Source organism: Drosophila montana, unplaced genomic scaffold (assembly GCF_035044405.1).
Source record: "Drosophila montana isolate Dmon_TW-CO22-7 unplaced genomic scaffold, ASM3504440v1 contig_2178_1, whole genome shotgun sequence".
NCBI classification, from domain to species: Eukaryota; Metazoa; Arthropoda; class Insecta; order Diptera; family Drosophilidae; genus Drosophila; species Drosophila montana.
Window position 1 is genome coordinate 2,364,095 of NW_026997075.1, and position 22,598 is coordinate 2,386,692.

The 22,598-nt window shown below is 40.3% G+C and overlaps 2 protein-coding genes and 1 long non-coding RNA gene across 6 annotated transcripts in view; 2 read left to right on the top strand and 1 right to left on the bottom strand.

Annotated features, from left to right (window-relative positions):
- Window positions 1-9,944: 9,944 nt before the first annotated feature.
- Dop2R (dopamine D2-like receptor) overlaps window positions 9,945-22,598 on the bottom strand; it is a 71,251-nt gene continuing 58,597 nt past the window's right edge. Inside the window, exons 5-12 of one of the 4 annotated variants that reach the window (XM_064680965.1) lie at window positions 19,085-19,194; window positions 18,725-18,977; window positions 18,137-18,435; window positions 12,288-12,340; window positions 12,095-12,236; window positions 11,166-11,306; window positions 10,847-10,947; window positions 9,945-10,718 (exon numbers count right to left, since the gene is read on the bottom strand). In XM_064680965.1, coding sequence (XP_064537035.1) covers window positions 10,507-10,718; window positions 10,847-10,947; window positions 11,166-11,306; window positions 12,095-12,236; window positions 12,288-12,340; window positions 18,137-18,435; window positions 18,725-18,977; window positions 19,085-19,194 — 1,311 coding nt within the window. In that variant the 3' untranslated portion in view covers window positions 9,945-10,506. Of the gene's footprint in view, window positions 10,719-10,846; window positions 10,948-11,165; window positions 11,307-12,094; window positions 12,344-18,136; window positions 18,436-18,724; window positions 18,978-19,084; window positions 19,195-22,598 lie in introns of all 4 variants that reach the window. The other 3 variants (XM_064680964.1, XM_064680963.1, XM_064680962.1) reach the window with 3 other exon arrangements.
- Window positions 13,579-14,189, top strand: LOC135427444 (uncharacterized). The gene is made up of 2 exons (XR_010436048.1): window positions 13,579-13,906; window positions 13,960-14,189. It is a non-coding gene; the product is annotated as an uncharacterized LOC135427444 (long non-coding RNA).
- Window positions 14,556-16,681, top strand: LOC135427443 (centrosomin-like). The gene is made up of 7 exons (XM_064680966.1): window positions 14,556-14,833; window positions 14,911-15,284; window positions 15,341-15,397; window positions 15,457-15,639; window positions 15,698-15,844; window positions 16,028-16,294; window positions 16,360-16,681. The coding sequence occupies exons 1-7, from the start codon at window positions 14,806-14,808 to the stop codon at window positions 16,480-16,482; spliced, it is 1,179 nt and encodes a 392-aa protein (XP_064537036.1). The 5' UTR covers window positions 14,556-14,805; the 3' UTR covers window positions 16,483-16,681.

A 22,598-nucleotide genomic window follows, 5' to 3' on the forward strand; every position in this document is an offset into this window, starting at 1 on the left:
GAGCTGACATGACTTATTCTGGCAGCTACGTACATGGACACAAACAACTTTATAATAGCCTGTGTATGCTTATGGGTCATCAAATACCCTGTATTTATTTATTGATCAGAAATATATATATATATACATATTTATGCATATATATGTCATGTTCTGAGTTGCATACGCCTGGCAAATATATTTCTTACTTCGATACCTTCTTTTATCCAAACTACATTATAACGTATTTCCACGCAACAGCAGAAATTGCTCATAAGCCGCATGGGCTCTGGGTAAACTGGGGATGTTGCTGCGCAGCAGCCGCAGGACATCAATTCAAGTGTGTGCAAACAGCTAGCAAATGGCAAACATATTTGCAGCTCTTCATATGTGTGTATTATATTCGCTACACTCCCAAATACACACACACTTACTTAGAACAAGTCGAAAAGGAAACTTAATTAATTATACGCAGCGTATTTGGCTGGGCGGCAAAACTTTTCTCTGACCGCATTATACACAAACTTTTTGGCATGTCTTGGGCAAAGCGAGCTGTGGCAGGACGTGGTGCCAACGACTGTTTGGTCAGGTGTTGTTCGTGCTGGCCAAAACCTGACACGGACAACTCTGACGGGTGTTGAAGCATAATGTATTGCATGTCTGTTTTTATTGTGGTTGCTGCTGCTGGCTTTCCATTGGCATCCAACTAAGTTGTTCTGGTTTTCGGTTTGTCGCTGGCTGGCCTGTGTGTCCGTCAGAGCTCTGAACATAAGCGAACACTTAGCGAGTTGGATCTATCAATGCCACAATACACAATAACATTAGATAAGCTACTGACACTATCAGTCAGATCAATCAATCATTGACACGGTCAATCAGCTGCCGTGATCACAATGTCAATCATCAAGGGCGATTAAAAATCAATCAACTGGTCAAGCACCTATACGCATAGTTAGAGAACATGTTAGAGTCCGCATAAATGCTTCAATTAGACACTTAATGTTTGGATTAATCAAGCACGTCGTGGACAGCAGGTGGCATAAGCAGGCGTTGACTCGACTGAAAACTATCTTGGGAATGTGAATGGTCGATTCTGTAAGTCGAATATATGTAGACTATTGGAGTAGCTCGATGTAAACAGCAATAACATAGCACATTCTCAGTGAAGTCTATTGTTGTTTTTTCGGGCTGTTACCTGCTAAACAATCCTTATGCGACCAAGTTTAACATTGAGCTTTAGTTTAAAGTGTGCATATATTTTCATTTGTTACCTTAGCTCTATTTAAGATAAAGTGTATTTTCAGTTTTTCTTGATGTCGAAATGTTGCTCTAATTTGAGAAACTTACAGCAACAACAATTAGTTATTTGTGGCAATTTTGCCAAGCACATAGTTCTTTGAATTTATTAATACATAAAAAACAAAATGCCTTTTCATTGCCATACTTTTGCAGGCAGTGTGTCAGAGAGTATACCACATATGTGTACCTACATATTGCACTTTGGCAGCAGTTCATTTTCACGCACCACAAAGTCAGTCAAGTGGTTATCTTTGTTGTTGCTTGTTGCTCTTGTTTTTCGTATATCGCCAAAAGCGAAGCAGAAGAGATTCCTTTAATATCTAGTGCACTCGACTGTGAGATAGCCTGTATTATAGTGTACACATATGCCTGCGTATGCATACAAAATACAAAGTAAAGAAACTACATATAATTACAAATTTCATTTCAGTTTATACATAGTAAAAGTAATTTCAGGCACAATATCAAAATAGACAGTTGGAAACAGTATCTGTATTAAAATAATATATTTATATAGTATCTGGAAATATACATATTACAGGGTAAACACGCTGCCAGCTGCTGTCGTAGTTAGCCAGCCGAGCACGAAAATATTGAAATACATACTTTGTAAACTCCGTGCTGTCCGTTCTCATATGTTACCTTAAAGTCAAAAATACACAAAGCACACACACACACACACACACAGACACATAGACACATATGAATATGTGTTTAAGCTGTGCGTGTGTGTGTGCTTTGCGGCAAGTTAAGATGAGCTGGCAGGGCAATGAAGTAGAAAGACAAAAACCTTTTAGGCAATGGGTTCTGTCTTTTTCTTTAGCATTTTCATTTTTTTTTTTTTTTTTGACTGTGAAATTTTATAAATTTGTTGGGTGTGCAGTTTACCGGGCGTGAAGTTTTTAAGCGTAAAGCCGAAACGACTGGCCTCCCAGTAATCCACATCCCACATGGAGGCATGCTTGATTGCACCGCGGCCCACTTGGTCCCTAGACCCGATCCGCTGGGGACCCGAAAGTCGCTTGTCAGCGTCGGCTGAGTGCGAGTAGTTTAACGAATTTTGAAAAGGAGTTGCGCCGGGCTTGCTGGCATGCTGCACGCTGTTAAAATATTTGAGTTTTATGAGGGAAGCCAACTCGACAGGAGATGCCAGACAGACACATGCACACACATACACACAGACGTAATATATAAATATGTGTATATGTGTGGGCATAGCTATTTCGCAGAAACATATTAATATTTTGTTCTTAACATTGAAACTATTTTTCGATTTGACTTTGGTTCGCTGAAGCTAGCTTCCGGCCAGAGGTCAGGGGCCAGGATGCGGCTCAGGCTCGGCTGCCCTTGTTTGGTTAGGCATAAAATTTTCAACTTATGGCCAGGGCTGGTTTGGCCTAATCAAGACCCAAAAACCTGCGGCAAATGGCTTCAGCAACGGCAGCAACAGCAGCAACAGCCGCTTATCGGGCATCAGGACTGTTTAATATTTATGCGGCTCTTCCGACAGTTATCCTGGCGGGGCAAAGGCAAGCAGGCGGCCAGGCATCCTTCTAGCTGGAATGAAATGCAATCAAAATAACTGCCAGCAAACAAATTTGACTCGTTGTATTTGCTCCGTGTCCCATCTGTGCGCGTTGACCATTTTTTTTCTTCTTATTTTTGTGATTGTCCCGCTATCCTCTGCTTTCCTTTCTCCCATCCGTTTCCGTCTGCCCCCCTCTCTCGCTCTCTCTCTCTCTCTCTCTCTCTCTCAGTCATTCACCCTCATTGTCAACGTCGCTATTTTGCACCTGTAATGCGAGACGTCAACAAAAGTTTTTTTACACCATTTTGTGAAACGCATTCTAAGTTATTTTTTGCTCTAGCGCTGCCCTTTTTATTATTTTTTGGATCGCTTCATCTCACTTGCTCTCGTGCTTTTCACGCCTTGCACCTGAATTCTGGCTGCTGTTGCGGGATTTTCCTATTTTGTGTTGCGGCATGAAATATTTTTTTGATAATGTCACGACCGTGGGCTAAGCAGGGCCAACTTGCGACGCTTAAGCCGCACAATTGTCGCACTTGTGGCCAACTAAATGCGAAACGCAGCTGCTTTAATCATGATCCCGACTATGAAGCAGACGATGATGATGCTAATGCTGATGCTGATGCTAAAGCTGAAGCTGAAGCTGACGGTGTTTTTCTCTCTCTTTAAACAATGCGCAACTGTTAACCCCGTCAAGTCGAGAAGCCTTCTATGTAAGCTAGGTGTAAATTGTATACACTTCCAAAAGGTTGGAAGCTGCTTTTGCTGTTTCATTGGGCTATTTAATGAATCCAGCTTACTTTAGTATATAATATAATAATTAAATGTTGGTGCAGCTGTAAAAGATCTCTCTATAATAACATATTAAGTTCAATATGGCACGATATATGACTTTTTCTTATTAATTTTCAAGCTTGCATAAGTATCGCAGACACGACTATCGATACTTTATCTTGTAGTTCTATTACCAACTGGCTCCTGTCTGATTTATTAGCCCATTCTGCATCTGCTTGAATGGGAGAGTTCTCGGGAGGATGAGAATTCGACATGCTGTTCAGGACTGCAAGCACATAAAAAATTGTCGTTGGTTCGGCTTACGCTTTGAACCAACTCCCTGCATTTAGCTTCTGTTCGTGAACCGTCTTCAATGAGCCCATGTTTTGTGTTCTTTCTTAATTTCTCATATATTTTCAAAAGTTTAGTGAAACAATTCATTTTTGTTTTTGATTTACATTTACGCGCCCGTTCTACCGAAAATATTGCAAGTCCAATATATTTTCAAATACAAGACGCGCGTTACATTTGAAATCTAATTAAAAAAACGGCATCTACCAAATACATATGGTTAGATAAATGCAATGGTTGGGACCAAAGAAAGCCTTCTTCGGACACCTAACCATGCGGCTGTTTATATAATTTTTTATTTTTTTTTGGGATATTTAAGATGTAAATCGTAAAAAATTAAAATATGAAATTTACATTCGAGCAGATACGGTACGGGAATATTTCTAATTTGGGATATTTAACTTGGCAGACTTTCTTGCTGCCTTTGGAATCAGAGTATGCAAAAGTAATAAGTAAGCAAATTGTTTGAAAATCGTCGTTTTAATTATCCAGAGCTTAATGAATTCGTTGTCACCTCGGTCCGTCACACTTTTAATTATTTGTGAGTTTATTTCTTTGTGGCATTTGGTTTCATTTGCTCGGCTATCTTTCGTATTGTTTGTTTGTGTTCGCTTGTAGTATTTATTGCACACATTTGTGCTTGTGGTGCTACGCACTGGGCTTGAGCTAAGCTTGGTACGGTGCAGCTGATGAAATTGCTTTGATAAATTATTTGGCAAGTCTTTTTCTTAATAAATTAAAATGTTGTTTGCTGTCTGTCGCTTGCTTTGTTATAATTTGAATGGATAGTTTGAGGCGTGCTTTTCTCTCTCTCTCCCTCTCTCTCTCGCACTCTTGCCACTTTCTGGGAAAAACCAAACGGATGTCTCGCAAAGTATACTTGCGTACGGCGACAGACAGGGCCACAAGCTCAACAAAATGATTGTGTAAGTGTCTGTGTGTGTGTGTGTGTGTGTGTGTGTGTGTGTGTGTGTGTGTGTGTGTGTGTGTGTGTGTGGGTGTGTGTGTGCGTGTGGGTGGGTGCATTTCAATGGCTTTTCTAAATCAATTGCAAAATCCCAAATCACCAGAAGATGTAGAACAGCAGGCAAAACGATAGCTGAAACGACCAAAGGCAGCCAAAGTATATTGAAAAAGACTTTCAGACAACTCCATAGAATGGGGGCGATTCGATGTCTGGCAATGTGGGAGGGAGTCGAAGTGGGTTATGGCTGCAGTGCAGCCTGCTAGCCTGCGAGTGTGTGTGTGTGTGTGTGTGTGTGTGCGCGTGGCTGTAGAACTAGGCCGCTGGATGGAGTGCCTTTATATACTTGCCATGCATATTTGCTGGAAACTAACGCTTGGTCAGGGATGAGGGGGGGGGGGGGTCTAGAGTGTGTATGGCATTTGCTACTTTAGCTTTTAGAATCTAAACGTTAATGGTCTGTCAATTATCGCCACCCAGTGAATGTAGCGATAAGATATCGCTCCAGGCGCAAGACATAGCGAACCCCCAGACATGCATGTGTGTGTGTGTGTCGTGAGGTTCGAGTCTAGGGTGACGGTTACTGGAACACTTTAGTACATCATTTAGTGAGAATTAGTTATGGACACGGCCCCCCCGCACAGCAGACTGCCTGCGACTGGGCAACTTCTTGGAATTCAATGCTTATGAGTAAGTGCCGCCCGGGGCTTGGGGTGGCCGCAGCGTCTGTTCCTTGGCGTTGTCCATTGGACTTCTTGGCTCTAGGGTCGACTGCTCGGTTGCCCTTTTTGCATTTGTATTTATGAGCAATGGCTGGGCAGCAGTATAGCATCAAGTTGAGCGACGCGACGGGTCCGGGCAGTCGTGAAGCACACCATAAAATGGTGGACTGACAGACACTCTACACTGGCAAAAAGAAATGGTTAGCCATAGGTAAGCATATATTGTCAGGCTTGTTCAATTATTTCCCAGCATAAGACAGGGATTGATGCGAGTTGAATTGACCATCTAAAAATACGTTTAATTTAATTTAATTTACTTTAATTCAATCATTTTAGCTGTAGTCAAAGTGTTTGCTCTTTATCTTGCAGCGCACGCTAGCACATCATAGATACTTACATACATGTACGTAGATATCCGAAATACACGCACACATACTCAGACGCGGCCATTTGAATTCGGCTGCTAAGTATCCATTAGAAGCTGACGACGTTTGGGGCGGCGAAGAAGGTGGACCATTGCGTGGCAACAACAACAACAAAAACTACTATGCATTTATCTATTTAGACGCTTTTAGTTACGTTTTGGTTTCGGGTTTTCCGTCTTTGCCGCATGGGCTCAATGGGGGGAGGGGACTTGAATTGATTTTGAGCAGCCATTTGGGCTTGGCCTTCGTCATTTTGCCAGTTGCTTAAAGCTTTGCTCAGCCTTTGCCTATTTCCGCCAAGTTCGATTGCCATTGTTGTGCTTGTTTGTCTTGTGTAAGTATTTTTATTTCGTTTCATGCTTATTGGAATTTTATTATCAGCTCATAGAAATGCTATATAATGTTGATATATATGTACAATGTGTGTGTACGTGCGTGTGTGGCACATACAACTGCTCGGGGTAAATGCCAAAAATTCAGTCATGTTCTGCCAATCGACACCGAATATGCCTGAGAAACCTTTTCATGACAATCTGGGGTGGGCAAGAACTAAGAGTACAGTAGTTGACCCACCTTTAACACAGACTCGATTTGACTTTGTCAAAGAAGAGATGTGCAATTTCAATTTCTGAAAGCTGTAAGCTGTGAAGTAGGTTCAACCTAAATAAAACAACATGTTTTTTGGTTTGAAATATTTTCATTTTTATTTTTATTTGATGTATATTTTTTATATTTTCTCCGTGCCATTCATCGTCTTTCTTTCTTTACGTCTCTTTGCTATAGTTAATGCTATGGTAATTATGCTTGCATAAAGTCGAAATAGTTTGCTTTTAATTTTAATTCGGGGTCTTTTGCAGCCCATTCACGCTTATAAATATACGTTTGTTTATTACTTTAATTTATTTAGATTTGATTTAATTCTAAAAAAAAAAAATAACATTATCATTGCTTTAAAATAGTTTCAGTTTTTTTTTTTATTTCTCAATCTATTTATTTGCCTTTATATTTTTAATGTTAATTGTTGTGCCTTTTATTGTTGTCTTACTGTACTTAGGTCTTTTGTTATATGAGAACTTTTCACTATTTTGCTTTAGCCTCTTTGTCATTGCAGTTGCCTTTTAGGTTGCATTACATATTACACAATTATAATCATAATCATGGTCATGGTCATAGTCATGGTCATGATAATGTGGAAGGACCTTAAGAGTATGATCTTAAATACTTATGTACTGACGTTTTAACAATTAGAAAACAAATGTAACAATTGGTTAATTGATTTATATAAACAAATTTAAACAAATTGAGAACCCAATAACACTCGCAAGTATTTATATAATGTACTTACTCTTAATGATCATTAACATTAACCAGCTCGAATCTATAATGTTGCATATCCATTCCATCTATAAAGTATATAGTTTGTGTGCCTGTTTAAAACTGAAACTTTCCGTCCATTCCACTTTTCTATAACTAATAAGCGTTTTCTTTGGAAGAGCTTAACTAAAGCATTCGATTGGATGCTCCGTTTATGTTTCTGCTTCTCTTTTATTTATTGAGTTTTTTTTTGAAATTGTTGATTTTCACTCGAACAGCCACACTTTTTCTTGCCATTTTGAGAGTGCTTTGATCTATTTGACTAACACACATAACGCATCTTTAAGAATCTCGAGTATTTTAGGATTATTTTTTTCTAAGTTAAAAAAAAAAAAACACCTATATTTCCATTGAATTTTCTATTTGGTTTCTTTTTCTTATTTCTTTATGGAAAAGTATAAAAATGTTTTGAGCTTTTCCTATAGGGTTCCATAATTATGAGATGGAATCGGTTAGCCTATATGTGAGTACATACATGTTCATATTTAATTATCTGCGTATGTATGCCTTACTCGAGGACTAAGTACTTAAAATGTATTTTTTTAGCTTATCATTCTTTAAATATTCTTTTAATGTTTGTCTTTTTATTGAATTTTACATTATTTGTCACATAGAAACAACGAAGAGGACGGTTATTGAAATCGGGGACCAAAATCTAAATATGTGCGTATGAGGTATGAGATGTGTTGTGCGTGTGTGTGTGTGTGTGTGTGTGTGTGTGTGTGTGTGTGTGTATGTGTGTGATTGTGTGTATCATGATGCCGATTTAAATTCGTTTCCATTTGGGTATTTCTTTTTTGGTTGTGAGCAAGGGGCGTACTCAAAGCAGTTCGAAATTAAGACTCTTTGCTTGCATATTCTAGTTCCTTATTTTTTATTTTTGTTTTTTATATTCTTTCCAACTGATTTGTAGTGTATTCGTGGATGGGTTAATGCACAGTCGCACTGTGACGCTTGTGTCTAGTATAAATATATAGTTAGTGTAGTCGTGTGATCTTGTTCTAGATCCTGATCCGTTCCAAAGTCAGTTCCACAAAGCACTACAGCATAAGCAAATTTAAGACGGCATCTGTTTTTTAATGGGCGAGTATTTCGGTCCAGGTTTCAAATCAAGTTTTCATGCTATTAAAGTTCCTTAGCTAGTTTTGGTATATGTACTTTTTTTTTCTATATGTAAAAGAAATTTATGCGCTAGCTTGCACTTACCGCTAGTAATTTGTACGCCTACGCTTTAGATACCCTGATGCAACTTATGGTAAAATTTTTTTTAAGTACCATTTTCTAGTACGTATTAGCTTTAGATTATTATTATTACTATTTTTTCTTCCAGTGCTTATCTTATGGGTATATGTCTAGACATGTCCATACAAAAAAATACTGAATAAGTATTTTTTCGCGCACTTACTTAGAACGTTATTAATCATGTGGCTTAAGCTAGTTTTTAATGCTCTTACGTTTTACTAATGACATTATTTATTTATATGTATATATATCTTCCACATGGATATATTTTGTAGAATCTGTTATTCTTTGAGAATACAACCCAAGGATGTGGTTCAAGCAGTTGAGTCAAAGGCAGCGCCGTTTTTTAATATATTTTTTTATATTATTGTTTGTTTGGGGCTCATTTGTTTCAGTGTGCGTGTGTGTGTGCGTGCATTTGTCGCCTGTTTGTCAAGTTCCTTTCTGTACTTCATGATGATGTCTCGATCTATCGATAAGCATCGCAAGTCGCCAAGTAGCCAAGCAGCGGTGGATGAACGAACTGACTGCTTCTAATAGTTGGGATTGGATAGAATTAAGGGAGTTAGGGAGTAAAAAGTGTAAGGACGTAAGGACGATAAGCCAGTTACCTGCTAACTAAGTGTTGGGTAACGCTCATTTACTTTAATATGACAATTAATATATCGTGAATCTAATCGATAGGTCATCGATTACAGCTTGGCTACTTGAACAGCCCGTTTATCGATTAACCTAAATATCTCTCTATATCTCTATCGCTCGATGAATTCGTGTGAGGCGCTGACTTTGAGCCGCTGCTTGGGACTAATTTAATTAGCAGTAGAGCATTATCTAATACATACTCTGTATACCTTATATGGAAGAAACACATCCCATCGATAGGATGTGTGCCGTCGTTCAATATTTTGTTTTTGTTTTCTTAATCTCTTAACTAGGCTAAACGCAGCATTGAAGACAAGTATCAAAAGGGGGTGGGGTTGGGGAGGGGTTAATTCAAGTTTAGCATCGTGGTTATAGTTGCTTCTGGTAAGGATATGCTCTGCCATTGTTGGATTTGCTTAACAGATTATCAAAGTGTCTCGTTGGGGCAGTACAGGGTGTAGATGCAAGCTGTGTCCAGTCCCCCAAGGTAAAAATGTACACAAACTGAATGCGTGATATGTAAAGTAAACATATATATACATATTGTAATTATATAAACTTATGTTTTTCTATAGATCGTGAAAGCGAAATACGTCTTAGAGGCTAAAATGATCTCACATCAAGTAACGGTACAATATATATATATCGATATATATATATATATATATATATTATATGCTGAAATTAACCACAAGTTTATGTTAGACATTAGCTAAATGTTTAAAATTTGTGCCTAGCCTACAGCTCAGAGTACTTAACATATAACTACAATAGAATACATATAAGACATATAACAGATTTGATCAAATTTTAGACGCTATTTACAGAGCTATATACATAACGGCTATATACTGTATATATATTTGTATATACAAGTATATATATGTATATATATATATATTTTATGCTATATGCTTATTTAGTTGAGACTATTAACAATCTTACGAGTCTAATTGAGTTTCGAGCTTTGAGTTCAATTTCATTTGGTTGCTTTTGGCACAGTTTCGAGTTTTGAGTTATCGAATCAATCGACTCCCGATTGACGATTGTCGGTAATCGATTTTCGGGTACGTACAAAGAAAACAAAGCTTCATCTAATTGCCTTGCTTGTTGTTTCCTGTCAACTGTTGTTGTTGTTGTTGTTGTGGTTGTAGTAGGTGTTGTTATTGCAATTGTTGTTGTTGTTGTAGTAGGTGTTGTTAATAATCACCCCATGTGCATGATCTTTTTGAATGCTTTGCGAAATTCTGGATTGAATATCGTATAGATAACCGGATTGACAAAGCTGTTGATATAGCCCAGCCAAGTCGTCAGCATAAAGGCCGTCAGACCCGGCCGGCAGTCTTCATTGAATTTGGCGCACATGGCATCCATGATGTTGCACGTGAAGAATGGCAGCCAGCAGAAGAGAAAGACGCCTTTTGGAATGCACACATACAAATACACATACACATGCACAAAAAAAGCAGATGGTTGTTAGGGTATCAAATATTATGCTCAAATGAAAATCGTGGCCAAAATTGGCCGCCATTTAGCTTCGACTTACCCAAAACGATGGCCAATGTTTTGGTGGCCTTGCGTTCCTTTTTCGCCGACGATTTTTCGCGTTTCTTTTTCGAGGCCTTGTGAACCTTGTATATTGTGAATCTACGACCCCAGAGCCCACACGCAAGCGGCAGCAGCGTCAGGATAATGAGCCATAATAAATTGCATGTAAAGTTGCATGCAGCAGTGAGTTGGTAAGAGAGACAGAGAGAGAGAGTATTGTGAGTGTGGTGGCAAGCTAAGTCGAGCTATTAGCCAAATCAAACTAATAACTGCAATTTGGCAATTTGGCAATTTGTCGGCGTCGGACTGTTACTCACCTTGACGCCTGCGAGTTTTTCTTATCCTTGCGCGAGGACGTCTTCGATGTGGTCGATAGCGTTGAGTCGTTGCGTGCCAAAGTCATGGCCTCCTGCGCGCCGTAGCGCACAAAGGACAATGGCTTCATGGCGACGCTGCTGCTGCAAAACACAAGAGCAAAGCACACAAAAGCATTTGGTCAGCACATAACTCGAATAAGCGCAGCAGCTAATCTATGATATATATAGTGTATTTACTAAATGTCTACATTGCACTTATTGAAAAAAGTTCTTTTGGCAATGACGAGAATTATTATTGTCGCTTTACTTTCAACTCGGTAAATGGGTTGTCCCAGTCATTTAGGCAACTGAACATAGAACAATAATAAGAACATAAATAAAAATTGTGGAAAGTTGAAAGATGAAGCCCCATGGTATTCAGTTCTACCTATTTCAATTATATCTGTTTATGTATAAGTAAAGAATTTATATCTTCATATATAATTCATTTCGTAATTCTTTAAGAGCTAACAGCATTGCATGTTTGTCCACTAATATTGGTATAAATATTTTACTGGGATCGGACTTGAGTTACTTTTCGATATAGATTAATTTTTCGATTTGTAGCAGCAGCGAAGCAGCTTTTATAGAAAAGTGTCTACGTATGTAAACATTGCAATCATTTAATTTTTGCACATATTACATTTGACTTCGGACAAGATATTATTAGTTAAAATTTGCGTCTCAAAGTATACAAATCTTAGTGTTACAATTTGCTAATTAAATTATTTCTTTTTAACAACTTCTCGACAGACGCATCGAAATCTATGTAAATTGCAAACGAGTTTTTAGACTAAATAATTAATAAACAGATAAAACAAAATTAAGATTTTAATTTTTTTTTTTTTGAGATTTACGTATAATTTGAATAATTGTATATATGAACATACCTGAGGGCTGGCTCGCCGCGCTTGGGCGAGTCCTCGGCTGTGTTGCGCCGGCTGCTGACACTGGAGCGCTGCAAGGTGGCGCCGCTGGGCACCGGACTGTCCGGCGGCGTTGTGCTGCTAACGGCGGCGCCAACGCTCACTCCTGCAAGGACATCGTCAACGTTTGATGCTGCATAACCAGAATCATGATTACCATTCGGATCAGCAACAACCAGCTGCGGCTGTGTGGTGATCTGTGCCACGACGCTGCTGTCACGAGGACCAAGGCAGCAGCGGGAACAGGGGACGGCAGCATCCACGACGTCGACGATGGTGATGATGATGATGATAATGATGATGATCATAATGATCATGAGAATGTGGCAATCATACGCAATCCGGCAATGGCAATCAATCAAAGACAGAGAGTGCAGGCATCGGCAACGGCAGCATCCAGAGGCAGAGCCAAGTGTGACAGGCGAGAGCAAGAGAAAACGAGGAGCAATGTCAATTAAAAACAAGGCAAAAATTGAGTTTTAATTAAGTGACGCATTAATTGAATTATTGAGATTTATTTTTCTCGGCCCGTCTATCGGTCCAACTCTAGGCTGGTCGCGTAGGCGGATGTAGACACGGAGAAGGAGACGGAGACGTAGATGGTGTCGACTAATTAAACAGCAAGCGGTCAGAGACCGACAGACGGAGGTTTCTTTTTCCCCAATTATGTTCGGTCATGGCAGCCCTTTGGTAAAAAGTTTTCAATATGGCTTGCTCGTTCCGTCGATTCTCGGGTTGACCGCCTCCAACTCAGACCGCCCGCCTGTCCGCCTGTCCGCGTAACCGGGCGCCTATCAATAATGGTTTCATTTCATGTCCTTATTGGATTAAAGAGCCCATCACATCGCTAATTGACTGTGCTTAACGTTCGCGCTGTGTTATGGCCAATATCCAACGGCATCTCTCTCGCCCACCTACCAAGGGTTTCACTTTTTTCGCCAATCTCGCCAGTCGTCAGTCAGAACCCAATGCAATTGATAAAAAGGATATATTTGGAGCCTGTCTGTTAACTCAACCAAATACACGTTATGATTATGCTTTGTGCATAATGCAATAAATTTATAGTGTTTTATACTTGTTGTAGATATTTGAAAAACTTTCTTCCGTGAGGGAGGTTTTTATCAAGATCTGCAAAGAGTATGAGAAGCGCAACCCAATAAATAGGTGGTACTTTTGGGAACTCTATGAATATGTCTCTGAATATTTTTCACAGGACAAGTGGTCTTATAAGCTACAATAATTCCAATCGAGTTTTTTTAATAAAATAAGTCCAGGCTGACTCAAAAACTCCGGAATCAACTTGAGACATTCCCTTGGCAACTGTTTCCAAAGCACATAAGTAGGCGTATATATTTGTTGTCAATTCAAAGGCCGGAGCTACGGTGCTTGTAGGCTGGAACTCATTATAGTCAGACTCTCATAACACGCGTAACAAGTCAGAAAGCTCAGCGTCATCAGTGAAATATATTTTACCAGCTAAAAAGGCCAAATGGGAAATTCGAAAAAGCAATGAGATACAAGTTAGCATCATTTGGAATTTGAAACGTGTCATTGATGTGTTCCGTCGCTTGAAACAAAACCTTGCAAGTTGCAAGAAACCGGCAAAGGCCCAAGGCGAAGTTTATGAAGCCAGTCCGTGTAGGACCAGTCCAACCGTAGGATCACGATTGCAGAGGTGGAATGCGTATAAGGATGCTGCCACAACGAATATCCTATTTTGTTGCCCATAGATTAATCCTCCAGCCGCTCATCTAGATTCTACGTGTGGGTCAATAGGTATATGCGCTCCTCCGAGCACTTTACGTTTTTTCTTAATCAAACGATTGCAGGGGATGCCTTTGACTTTGCCCCATTTAGATGTTTCGTGTTTAGTTATGCTTTATGGAGAAGCTGGATCGGTTGGACCAGGCAAATAATGAAGAGCCCCAGAAAAACTGCATTGTCTCGAACCTCGTCGAACGCAGCGCTCGATTTGTGACTTTTTTTTGTACCAATAAAAAAGTTCTATTATACCTTCCGATCCGTTAAAATATTAAATTTTATAAGTTTAGTTTGATAACAGACAGTGTTTGTCACTTTATGCGGAACGGGTAAGTTGGCGGTAATCCTGAGATAACCAGGAATGGATGATCGCACTAAAGGAATCGTTGGAGGATACTCTGCAAAAATTCCGATTAGATAGCTCGTCGCAGCAATTGGCTCCGCTTTTATGTCCATATGGACCACAATAGCTTCCAATAGCTCAGTTTTATGCAAGGTGTATTGATGAGGCACACTACAGTAGCTTTGCGCTTCCAGTTCAACTTGGTCTCAGGACTCTGGAAATTTCCGTCTAGTACGCTTTTCGGCTGCCATAGATAAATCAACATAGCATCGCCTTAAGCAAATATATTTTAGTTGCCTAAGTATGCCGAGTAATTCATTTTAAAATTATTTTATAAACATTACGAACATATTTCTGACGTAATATTTTTTAAATTAAACAAACTTTTGGAGCAAGACTTAATTAATTGTGTGATCGCTGCCGCGCGCTATTCGATAGAAATTTTTTAAAATTGGATTCGTCTGCCAACGTGAAATGCTATATTGTAATACTGTCTAAATCGGTTCTGCTAAAAATATATATATTTTGTATATACTTATTTATGGTATAGGCAGAAAGCAAGAATCGAGCAATGGATTCCAGGGGCTCTTCACCAAATGGTTAAATCACATTCGGGTATCGCTCTTAGCGAATATTGTGTTCATAATTAATTATGTGCTCTTCTCTCCACCAACAGACTATAATAAAAGTTGTGATGACACCCCGAATCGTAAGCTATCCCAATCGCTACATGGACGTTCCGCTCGCGAGCTGGATGAGGAAATTATTAGATTGCGCAATGAGAACTTTAACCTGAAGCTGCGCCTTCACTTTAAAGAGCAGGTTAACGAAGATGGCGCACGTGCCAATACTTCCAACGAGGCCTTGGCCAACGAATTGGAAGACGCCAAAGCTGTGATCCATGCACTGCGCCTAGAGGTTGGCGAGAAGACGCAACTGTTGAAGGATGCTGCAGATGCCATATCCGAGCACGAGGACAAGGAAAGGGAGTTCGTCATGGAGAGTCAAGCGAAAATCGCTGAACTGGAAGGCTACGTGGCACACTTGCAGGTACAAATATCGCTTCTTGCTATTAAAGAAATGAATTCTCATCGATTTCCCTTCAGGATGAAAAGCCTCTGGAAACCTTCTTCGCCAAAGATCTGAAGCGTATGGAAGAAAAGGTTAGTACGCGAATCCATTTCCTACACACAACCCAGACTCACATACATATACTGTGCAGCTGTCTCGACAAGCCGAAGATCTACATAAGGCTAAGAGGCAAATTGAAGAATTGAAAAGGGAACTGTCCGAACGCAATAAGGAAATACTCTCCTGCGAGGAGAAACTTAAGGAGGGTGCCGCCGAAAATGCCGATATGATGAACCTACTCCAACAGCATTACAGGTTCAGCCTCATGGCGAATGTAAGTACTTCAAATTGTAAGCTTATGCGATCGTGTGCAAATTGATGGGAACCCTTAGCAAATGATGGAGATACAGAAGAAAGAACTAGATGCATGCTTGGTTGAGAAACTGGGCTTTATAAAGAAGATGAATGACATTCTTCCCGAGCTGAATTGTCAGAATGAGTTGTTGAAAGAAGCGACAATAACTGTGCAGAACCTCTTAGTAAGTGCTTAAACCATAGTGTCGATAGTTTTGAATACCCCTTCTATGCGGGTAAAGGCATTCTGAATGCTGAATACATTTATAACATCCAATGTATTCAGTACCCCTATTAAAAACTATCGATAGAGTCGATCGCCTCACTCTGCTGAAATTTGGCTGACTGTTTCTAATCACACCCCAAAGGACACAACAGATCTTAAAGAGACCTTCTCACGGGAATTGCTGGCCAATTATAAAGCAGCTATAATAGAGTCAAAAGTGGAAATTCACAATATTACAGAGGATATCATAAAGTGGACGCAATCGCATGGACTGGACTGTACCAGCAATATGAATGCTGAGAGTAGCTCAAGCAGCTCCCAAATGAACTCTGAAGTATCATTGCAGGATCTGCCAGGCTCTTGCTCAGCCGAGTCATCACGGTTCTCGCACTCAGCGCCAGTCGAAGAGGTGCTCATCGAACACTCCACTTCATTCATATACACAGCTAAATATAGTTTCATTATTGCCTCTAGGATGACAGTCCCCAACCTGCTAAGGTACGCTCCTCAGGTAAACACTTGCGCGGCCACGCCAAGTCCAGTTTTACCGGACTTCGCCAATTTGTTAAGTGTTGGGGCCGCCAGTACTCGAAATAATCGTGCCACATTTCGAAAGGTCCAATATTTTAGTTTTTTCAGTTGTTGATTATTGTGGAATAAAAACAAAAATTACCGAAACGAGGGGCATAGATTGAAAAATCTTGAATAACCCAATCATTAAAGTACAGTCATGTAATATCTCTACCCTACACGCGGTAGTTGCGTCAACACAAATAATAATTCTCCTTTAATGTAATATTCCTGTATTATGATTTGTTTCCCTTTTGATCGCGGAAGATTCACCTGCAAAAGCTTTGCATTTGTTTGCTTCGTGCTACTAATTGCAACTGCCACAAAGTGGCATGTAGCAATTTGTATGTAATTCCCCAAATAGATTTTGGGATTTCCCAATGTGCGGTAAGTTAATTTTTGTAAATGTGAAAGCAAATGCTGTGGCAGACAATCGGTAGTTGCAATGAAATTGCTTAGAAAAGCTGCACTCGCCTGCCCTTGGCGGAGCCCCAATAAGAGGCCAAATCCTCTAAGCGCGACAATTGCAACAGTCCCAATCCCAGATACAGATACAGATACAGATACAGATACAGATACAGACCTATTCGGAGACTTGGCTACCACGTTTGCTCGAATGGGATGCTGAGTGCTCAGTTTGGATTTTCATTTTATTGCAGCGCGTGTGAATTTAAATGAACAAGCTGTGAATTGAGTTTTGCCTGCCAGACAGAAGATGAGCAGAGCAGAGCAGAGCAGAGCAGGGACCAGTGCCAAAAAGTTGCAATTACGAATACTTTGACAATTTTCTTTGGATGCCACTAAGTGGAAGGTGCCACTAAATGCATTTGGGAGTGCTTCGGGTCCGTGTTAGCGAAAGCGCCAGCCGACCTCCAATTTGTTGTGTCAGCAGCTGTCCAATGAGCCACTAAGACTCTCTTATCTTTTACGTGCCGCACGTGGCAGCAATGGCAACTAAAAACTTAAAATTGACCAGCAACCAGTTGGCCAGGTGGCAGCTGGCGGGAATAACCGGAATTACAGTTACGTATCCTCACATTCTCCTCCTCAACGAGCAATGTAAAACACGTCCAGAAACAAAATCAATAAACAAAATGCCAATCTGGTTAGTATGAAATAGTAGTGTGTGTTGTTCAAATGGGTATTGTTTTTGAATATGTAGATATTTAAATTAATTCTGAATGTAATTTTCTCCATTTTATGTAAATTTACGTGCAACTTCGACTTAATAAGAACATTACACTTGATACTATTTTTGCCTGCGCTTAATTAATTTGCAAAATAAGTTACTTTGAGGAGTTAAATATTGATATTAAATAGGATGCTTAATTAATATTATGGTAACTATGCGCAAGTTTTATGTGTTCATTGTCGCTATTATTGATTGAAATTCTCAACTTTCAATATTCCCCAGTAGCTTATTCCTCTGCTTTGCCCGCTCGCGAAAATAACCTAGTTTTCCTTAATGCTTATGAGCTTTTCCTTTTAAGCAGTTGCCAAAGCCAAGCCCAACTCCCATTTCAACTCCCTTTCTCCACGCATTTACCCAGTTACCTTTCACACTTTCTATTTTATGGCTCGGGCAGTGACAGGAAAAGTGCCAGGGAAAGCACAATTTCAATGGAGCGTTGGGTGACCTGCTGGTGGCTGGGAAGGGGGTATTGGCCACTTAGTTACTTACTTGCCGGTTTCCTCGACGACTGTGGCCAGCATAAACTCAGTCGACTTATCGTTCACAATGACGTGGCAGTCATCGATATCGGGCGATATGGCATTCTCATCCTCCTCCTCGTTCGAGCCGCTGGCCGTGTTCGTTGCCGGCTCGTCGGGCATGATGCGGCTGGCGTGCCGGCTGCTATCCAATGCCGTCTCGGCCAGGCGGCGTGTCTGTGCAATATTCTCGATGACACTGCCGCCCGTCAGCTCCGACAGATGCGGCTTGCGGGCAGCACGTTGTTTCCGAGCACGGCTGCGCAGCGCCTGGCCAACAGAAAGAGATGGAAATTGTTAAGTAAAAGCTTTGCCTGCTGCGCTTGCAGTATTAAGCTGCATCCCGCAGCCCACAGCCCACAGCCCATTGCGCACATCGCACACCCTGCCCTTCCGCCTCATTTCATAAGGCATGCCAACAGCTAATGTACGTGTAAACAAATCCGATGGGAAATTGTGCTTAAATCAGCAAACTGAATTCATTGTCAACTGCATGAATATCTAATGCAAATTCAAATGCAAATCCGTTTTTGATTAGCTGCTGCGGCTGTTTGCTCACCTTGAATATGTTCCAGTAGAGGAATACCATGATGATGCATGGTATATAGAAGCTGCTTAGCGATGAGTACAGTATGAAGTCAGCATTGTAGAAGGCGCACACATCCGGCTCCCGATTGGGCGTGTTGTTCAATCCCAGTACTATCGGCGATCCAATAGCAGCCGATATCGCCCACACCAATAGTATCGTAAGGCAAACTCGGCGACTATTTTTGTGCTTCGCATACTTTATTGGCTGCGTCACAGCGATGTATCTGCAGGAAGCAAAGATAGATGGAATTTCCATCCAGTATATACCAAGTAGTAAGTGAATGGAATGACAGCAATGCTGTTGCTGCAGCGACGGAATGTCGTTTCATACCTGTCTATTGAGATGGCGACTAAATTAAATATCGATGAAGTAGAGCATATCACATCCATGGCTATATAGAAATCACAAACAACATTAGGCAATGCCCATGCACCATTCACCTGTAAATAGACGAAACAAAGAGACATTCATCAGTTTTGTGTATGGGCTTAGGAATATTTAACTTTAACCAATATAAACGACACTCTTGCGGGCGATTTGTGGGCCAATAATACGCCCAAGGTATCATATGATCCGGTATTCTAATGTATATATTAAAGTAACATGCAACTAATTGGGAAAAGTATAAAAAAGGCTGCTTTCTGTGGACTTATAAGCTTTTTTGTAAATATTTTTCAATTTCTCTACCAAAAGCAATCGAATTTGTTTAGCGAAGAATATTGTGAAATAGTTCCTCAAATTAATACACTCCCATTATACCGTCTACTTTAAATGCCGGATAGACCCCGGAGCAGTCGCAACATTAGCTTGTCCATAATGGCATGCCCGTAAGGTCATTTTTAACTATTATTTTTGCATCATTTGAGTGAGTAAGAATTTTTCTTTAAAAGACATAAATTTCTATTGGCTGTCCTTTGTTATGCCGTTTTGGACAGGGCACCAAAGATGAATGGATTCCATTTTGCAGATAGGAATTGCTATCGCTGCCAATACAAATACATTTAACGATGTCAATTTGATCCTAAGTGTCATATGGAAAAGCAATTTAATTTCCAATTGCCAACCAAGTGTCTGTGTGAGACTGCGTGATTCGTTGTTTGCAATAATCTCATTGCTTCAGAACTCAAGACCTTCACAGTTTCACAGCTCCGCCAGCCCCTGCCCGAAACCAGATGTGGAGAGAGGGAGAGAGAGAGAGAGAGACAGAGAGTCAAACATAAATCCTGGACGGCTGTCGACCATTGTCATCTATCAATAACAATATTCTTTCGTGCCCCAGCTACAAATTAGTTTTTCGAGTCTATCTTACGGCGCGCATCTATGAGTTTCAGTTTACTTGCAGCCGTACCGCACCGCACCGGACCGCCCGTCCCGAAATGCCGCGCCCCGCCATCGTGCCGCCCATTCAAGTCCATAAAAACCTCAACAATAACGCAAGGAATTTCGAAAGCCAAACAATTTGTAGCACACAAAGCACATAAAAAAGGCAGGAGGCAACCTAACCAAAGGATGATCAGGCCTGGTGTGTACTACACGCTGCGTATCTGTGTGAAACTGACGGCCACACACACACACACACACTCAAACACACACACACAGGCATACAAATACATTCTGGCATCCATTTTTTCCGCATTCCGGACAATGGGGGAGGGTAAATAAATAGAAAGCCGATCGGTTTATATTTAAAGTAGGCAAACAAAATCCACAAAAAGTGCAAAATATTTGATAGAAAACACACACACACACACAGCGATACACAGCAGAGTGAAAGTGAAAGTGAAAGTCAGGCGAAATCATCAGAGAAATGTACCAAAATAGCTGAGCTGAGCTGCGAGACGAGGATAGAGACGCAGCCTGGGTTTAAGCGAGCATAACAAAAGTTGAGCAGCGCTAAGAAAGTGGCAAAAACTTTTTGATATAAAGACATACGCACGAATGCTCCCTCACACGCACACACGCACACACACACTCACACGGACGCACACGTACACACACTTATAGATATATACATAATGTAACACGTAAGCTGCTCAAGAATTTTTACAGCGTTTATTTGCTTCCTGTTCTCTATTGTCGCCGCTGTTATGGCACACCCCCTCCTACCACCCCAACGCCCTACCACCCGCCCACCTCACACACACACGTACACAAATGGCCCTTTTGCTGGCATTGTATGGCAGATTGCGTATACGCCGCGTTAGCTGCCTGAGAATTGCTGCCCCGCTGTAACTGAAATCCAACTATAATTTATAATGTATTGGCATTTTGGTTGGGCATAGAAAAACTATTTTGCCATTCGCATATCGCAGACAGACGCCTTTATTTGTGGCGCCAACTGAACTGTCCCCAATCGATTATTTGATCGTCTAAGTGAATCAAATGTGGCTTGTGCCCTGGGCCATTGCTTTAATCTACATTTTATAGCTGCACTGCAAATAGTCGAGGCATTTCAAAGCAAGTTCCGCCCATAAATATATTTTACTTGCGATCCTATTTAAAGTTGCTCGACTGCATTTTTATACAAATGCCCAGACAAACACGTTGCACACACCTCAAGTAGGGGCTTATGCCGGTTATCTCTGCTCCTAGCGACGAGTCTCAATCCGACTGGCAGGCTTTCCATTTGTGTGTGTGTGTGTGTAAGTGTCTTTTCAAAAATGTTCAATGCCATTCAATTTATGTAGATTGTGCGCATAAGTAAAGGCATTTAAAGGTAGTCGGACCTTCAATTTGACGGTTTAGCTGGCGCTCAACTGCATCTCTCTCGCTCTCTCTATGTCTCTATATCGCTCTTTCTCTGTTTTGCTTTCCCTCCATTTCTCTCGGCTTTTACAGCAGCAGTTCATAAAATAAATAAATTTATCTATTTGCACAGTCAAAGGCGACCACAGATACAAAACCTAAAGGGACAAAGCCCTCAAAAGAGACGCTAGCGACAGCGACAATAAGAATGGAAATGCGTATGCGAATGGCTATAGAATACTCGCCATACACACCACACACACACACACAGCCATACACAAACTGATACACAAACAACAAAGCACACGTAGCATTTTGATAATTGAGCTTCTGGTTTTTATAGCTTGCACGCAGATAGAGTTCAGATGTCTGTGTGTGTGTGTGTGTGTGTCTATCTGTGTGTCTCACTGGGTTTCTCTCTCCCTCACTCTCTCTATCTCTCTCTCTGTATCCCCTTGTGGTAAGCAGCTGAAAGCCTTAAGAGTTTGTTGCCGCTACTTGATGTAAGTAACTACTTCTATAAATCAGTAAATCCAACAACTTGTTCAAGTATACAAACCCGATACATGAAAGAAACCTTGAGTCCCTTCTCGATGAAACTAATTTTTATAGAAGCAGCTCAAATGTATACAGAATTTAATTAGAATATGCAAATCTTTAGTCAATATCTATTGATTAAATTAAAGCGGAATCAACAATTGAGGTTACTGTTTATAATAGAGAAGACGCGAAATCTATCAAAAGTCGAGTAACATTTATCAACAGATAACATCATAATAAATGAATCCCAAATATTTTTACAAATTCAAAATAATTTAAAGCGTAGTTAAAATATGGAATTTAATATATTGAAGCACTTGCAGTAACAACCTGCCTTTGCCTTGCTCAATTATTTTCCTTCTAAAACGAGGAAAACTCGTATTCATAAATCTTTGCCATGCAAATTAGATCCAAAGAGTTGCCAACCTTCAGTACATATTTTGGCATATTTTATTGAACGATGCTCAAATATTAAGCCCAGAGTCCGAAGATTAGTTTCATTTGCAAATATCTGCTGCTTTAACTTAGTTCGAAGAATTCGCTTATATTTAAATCTAAA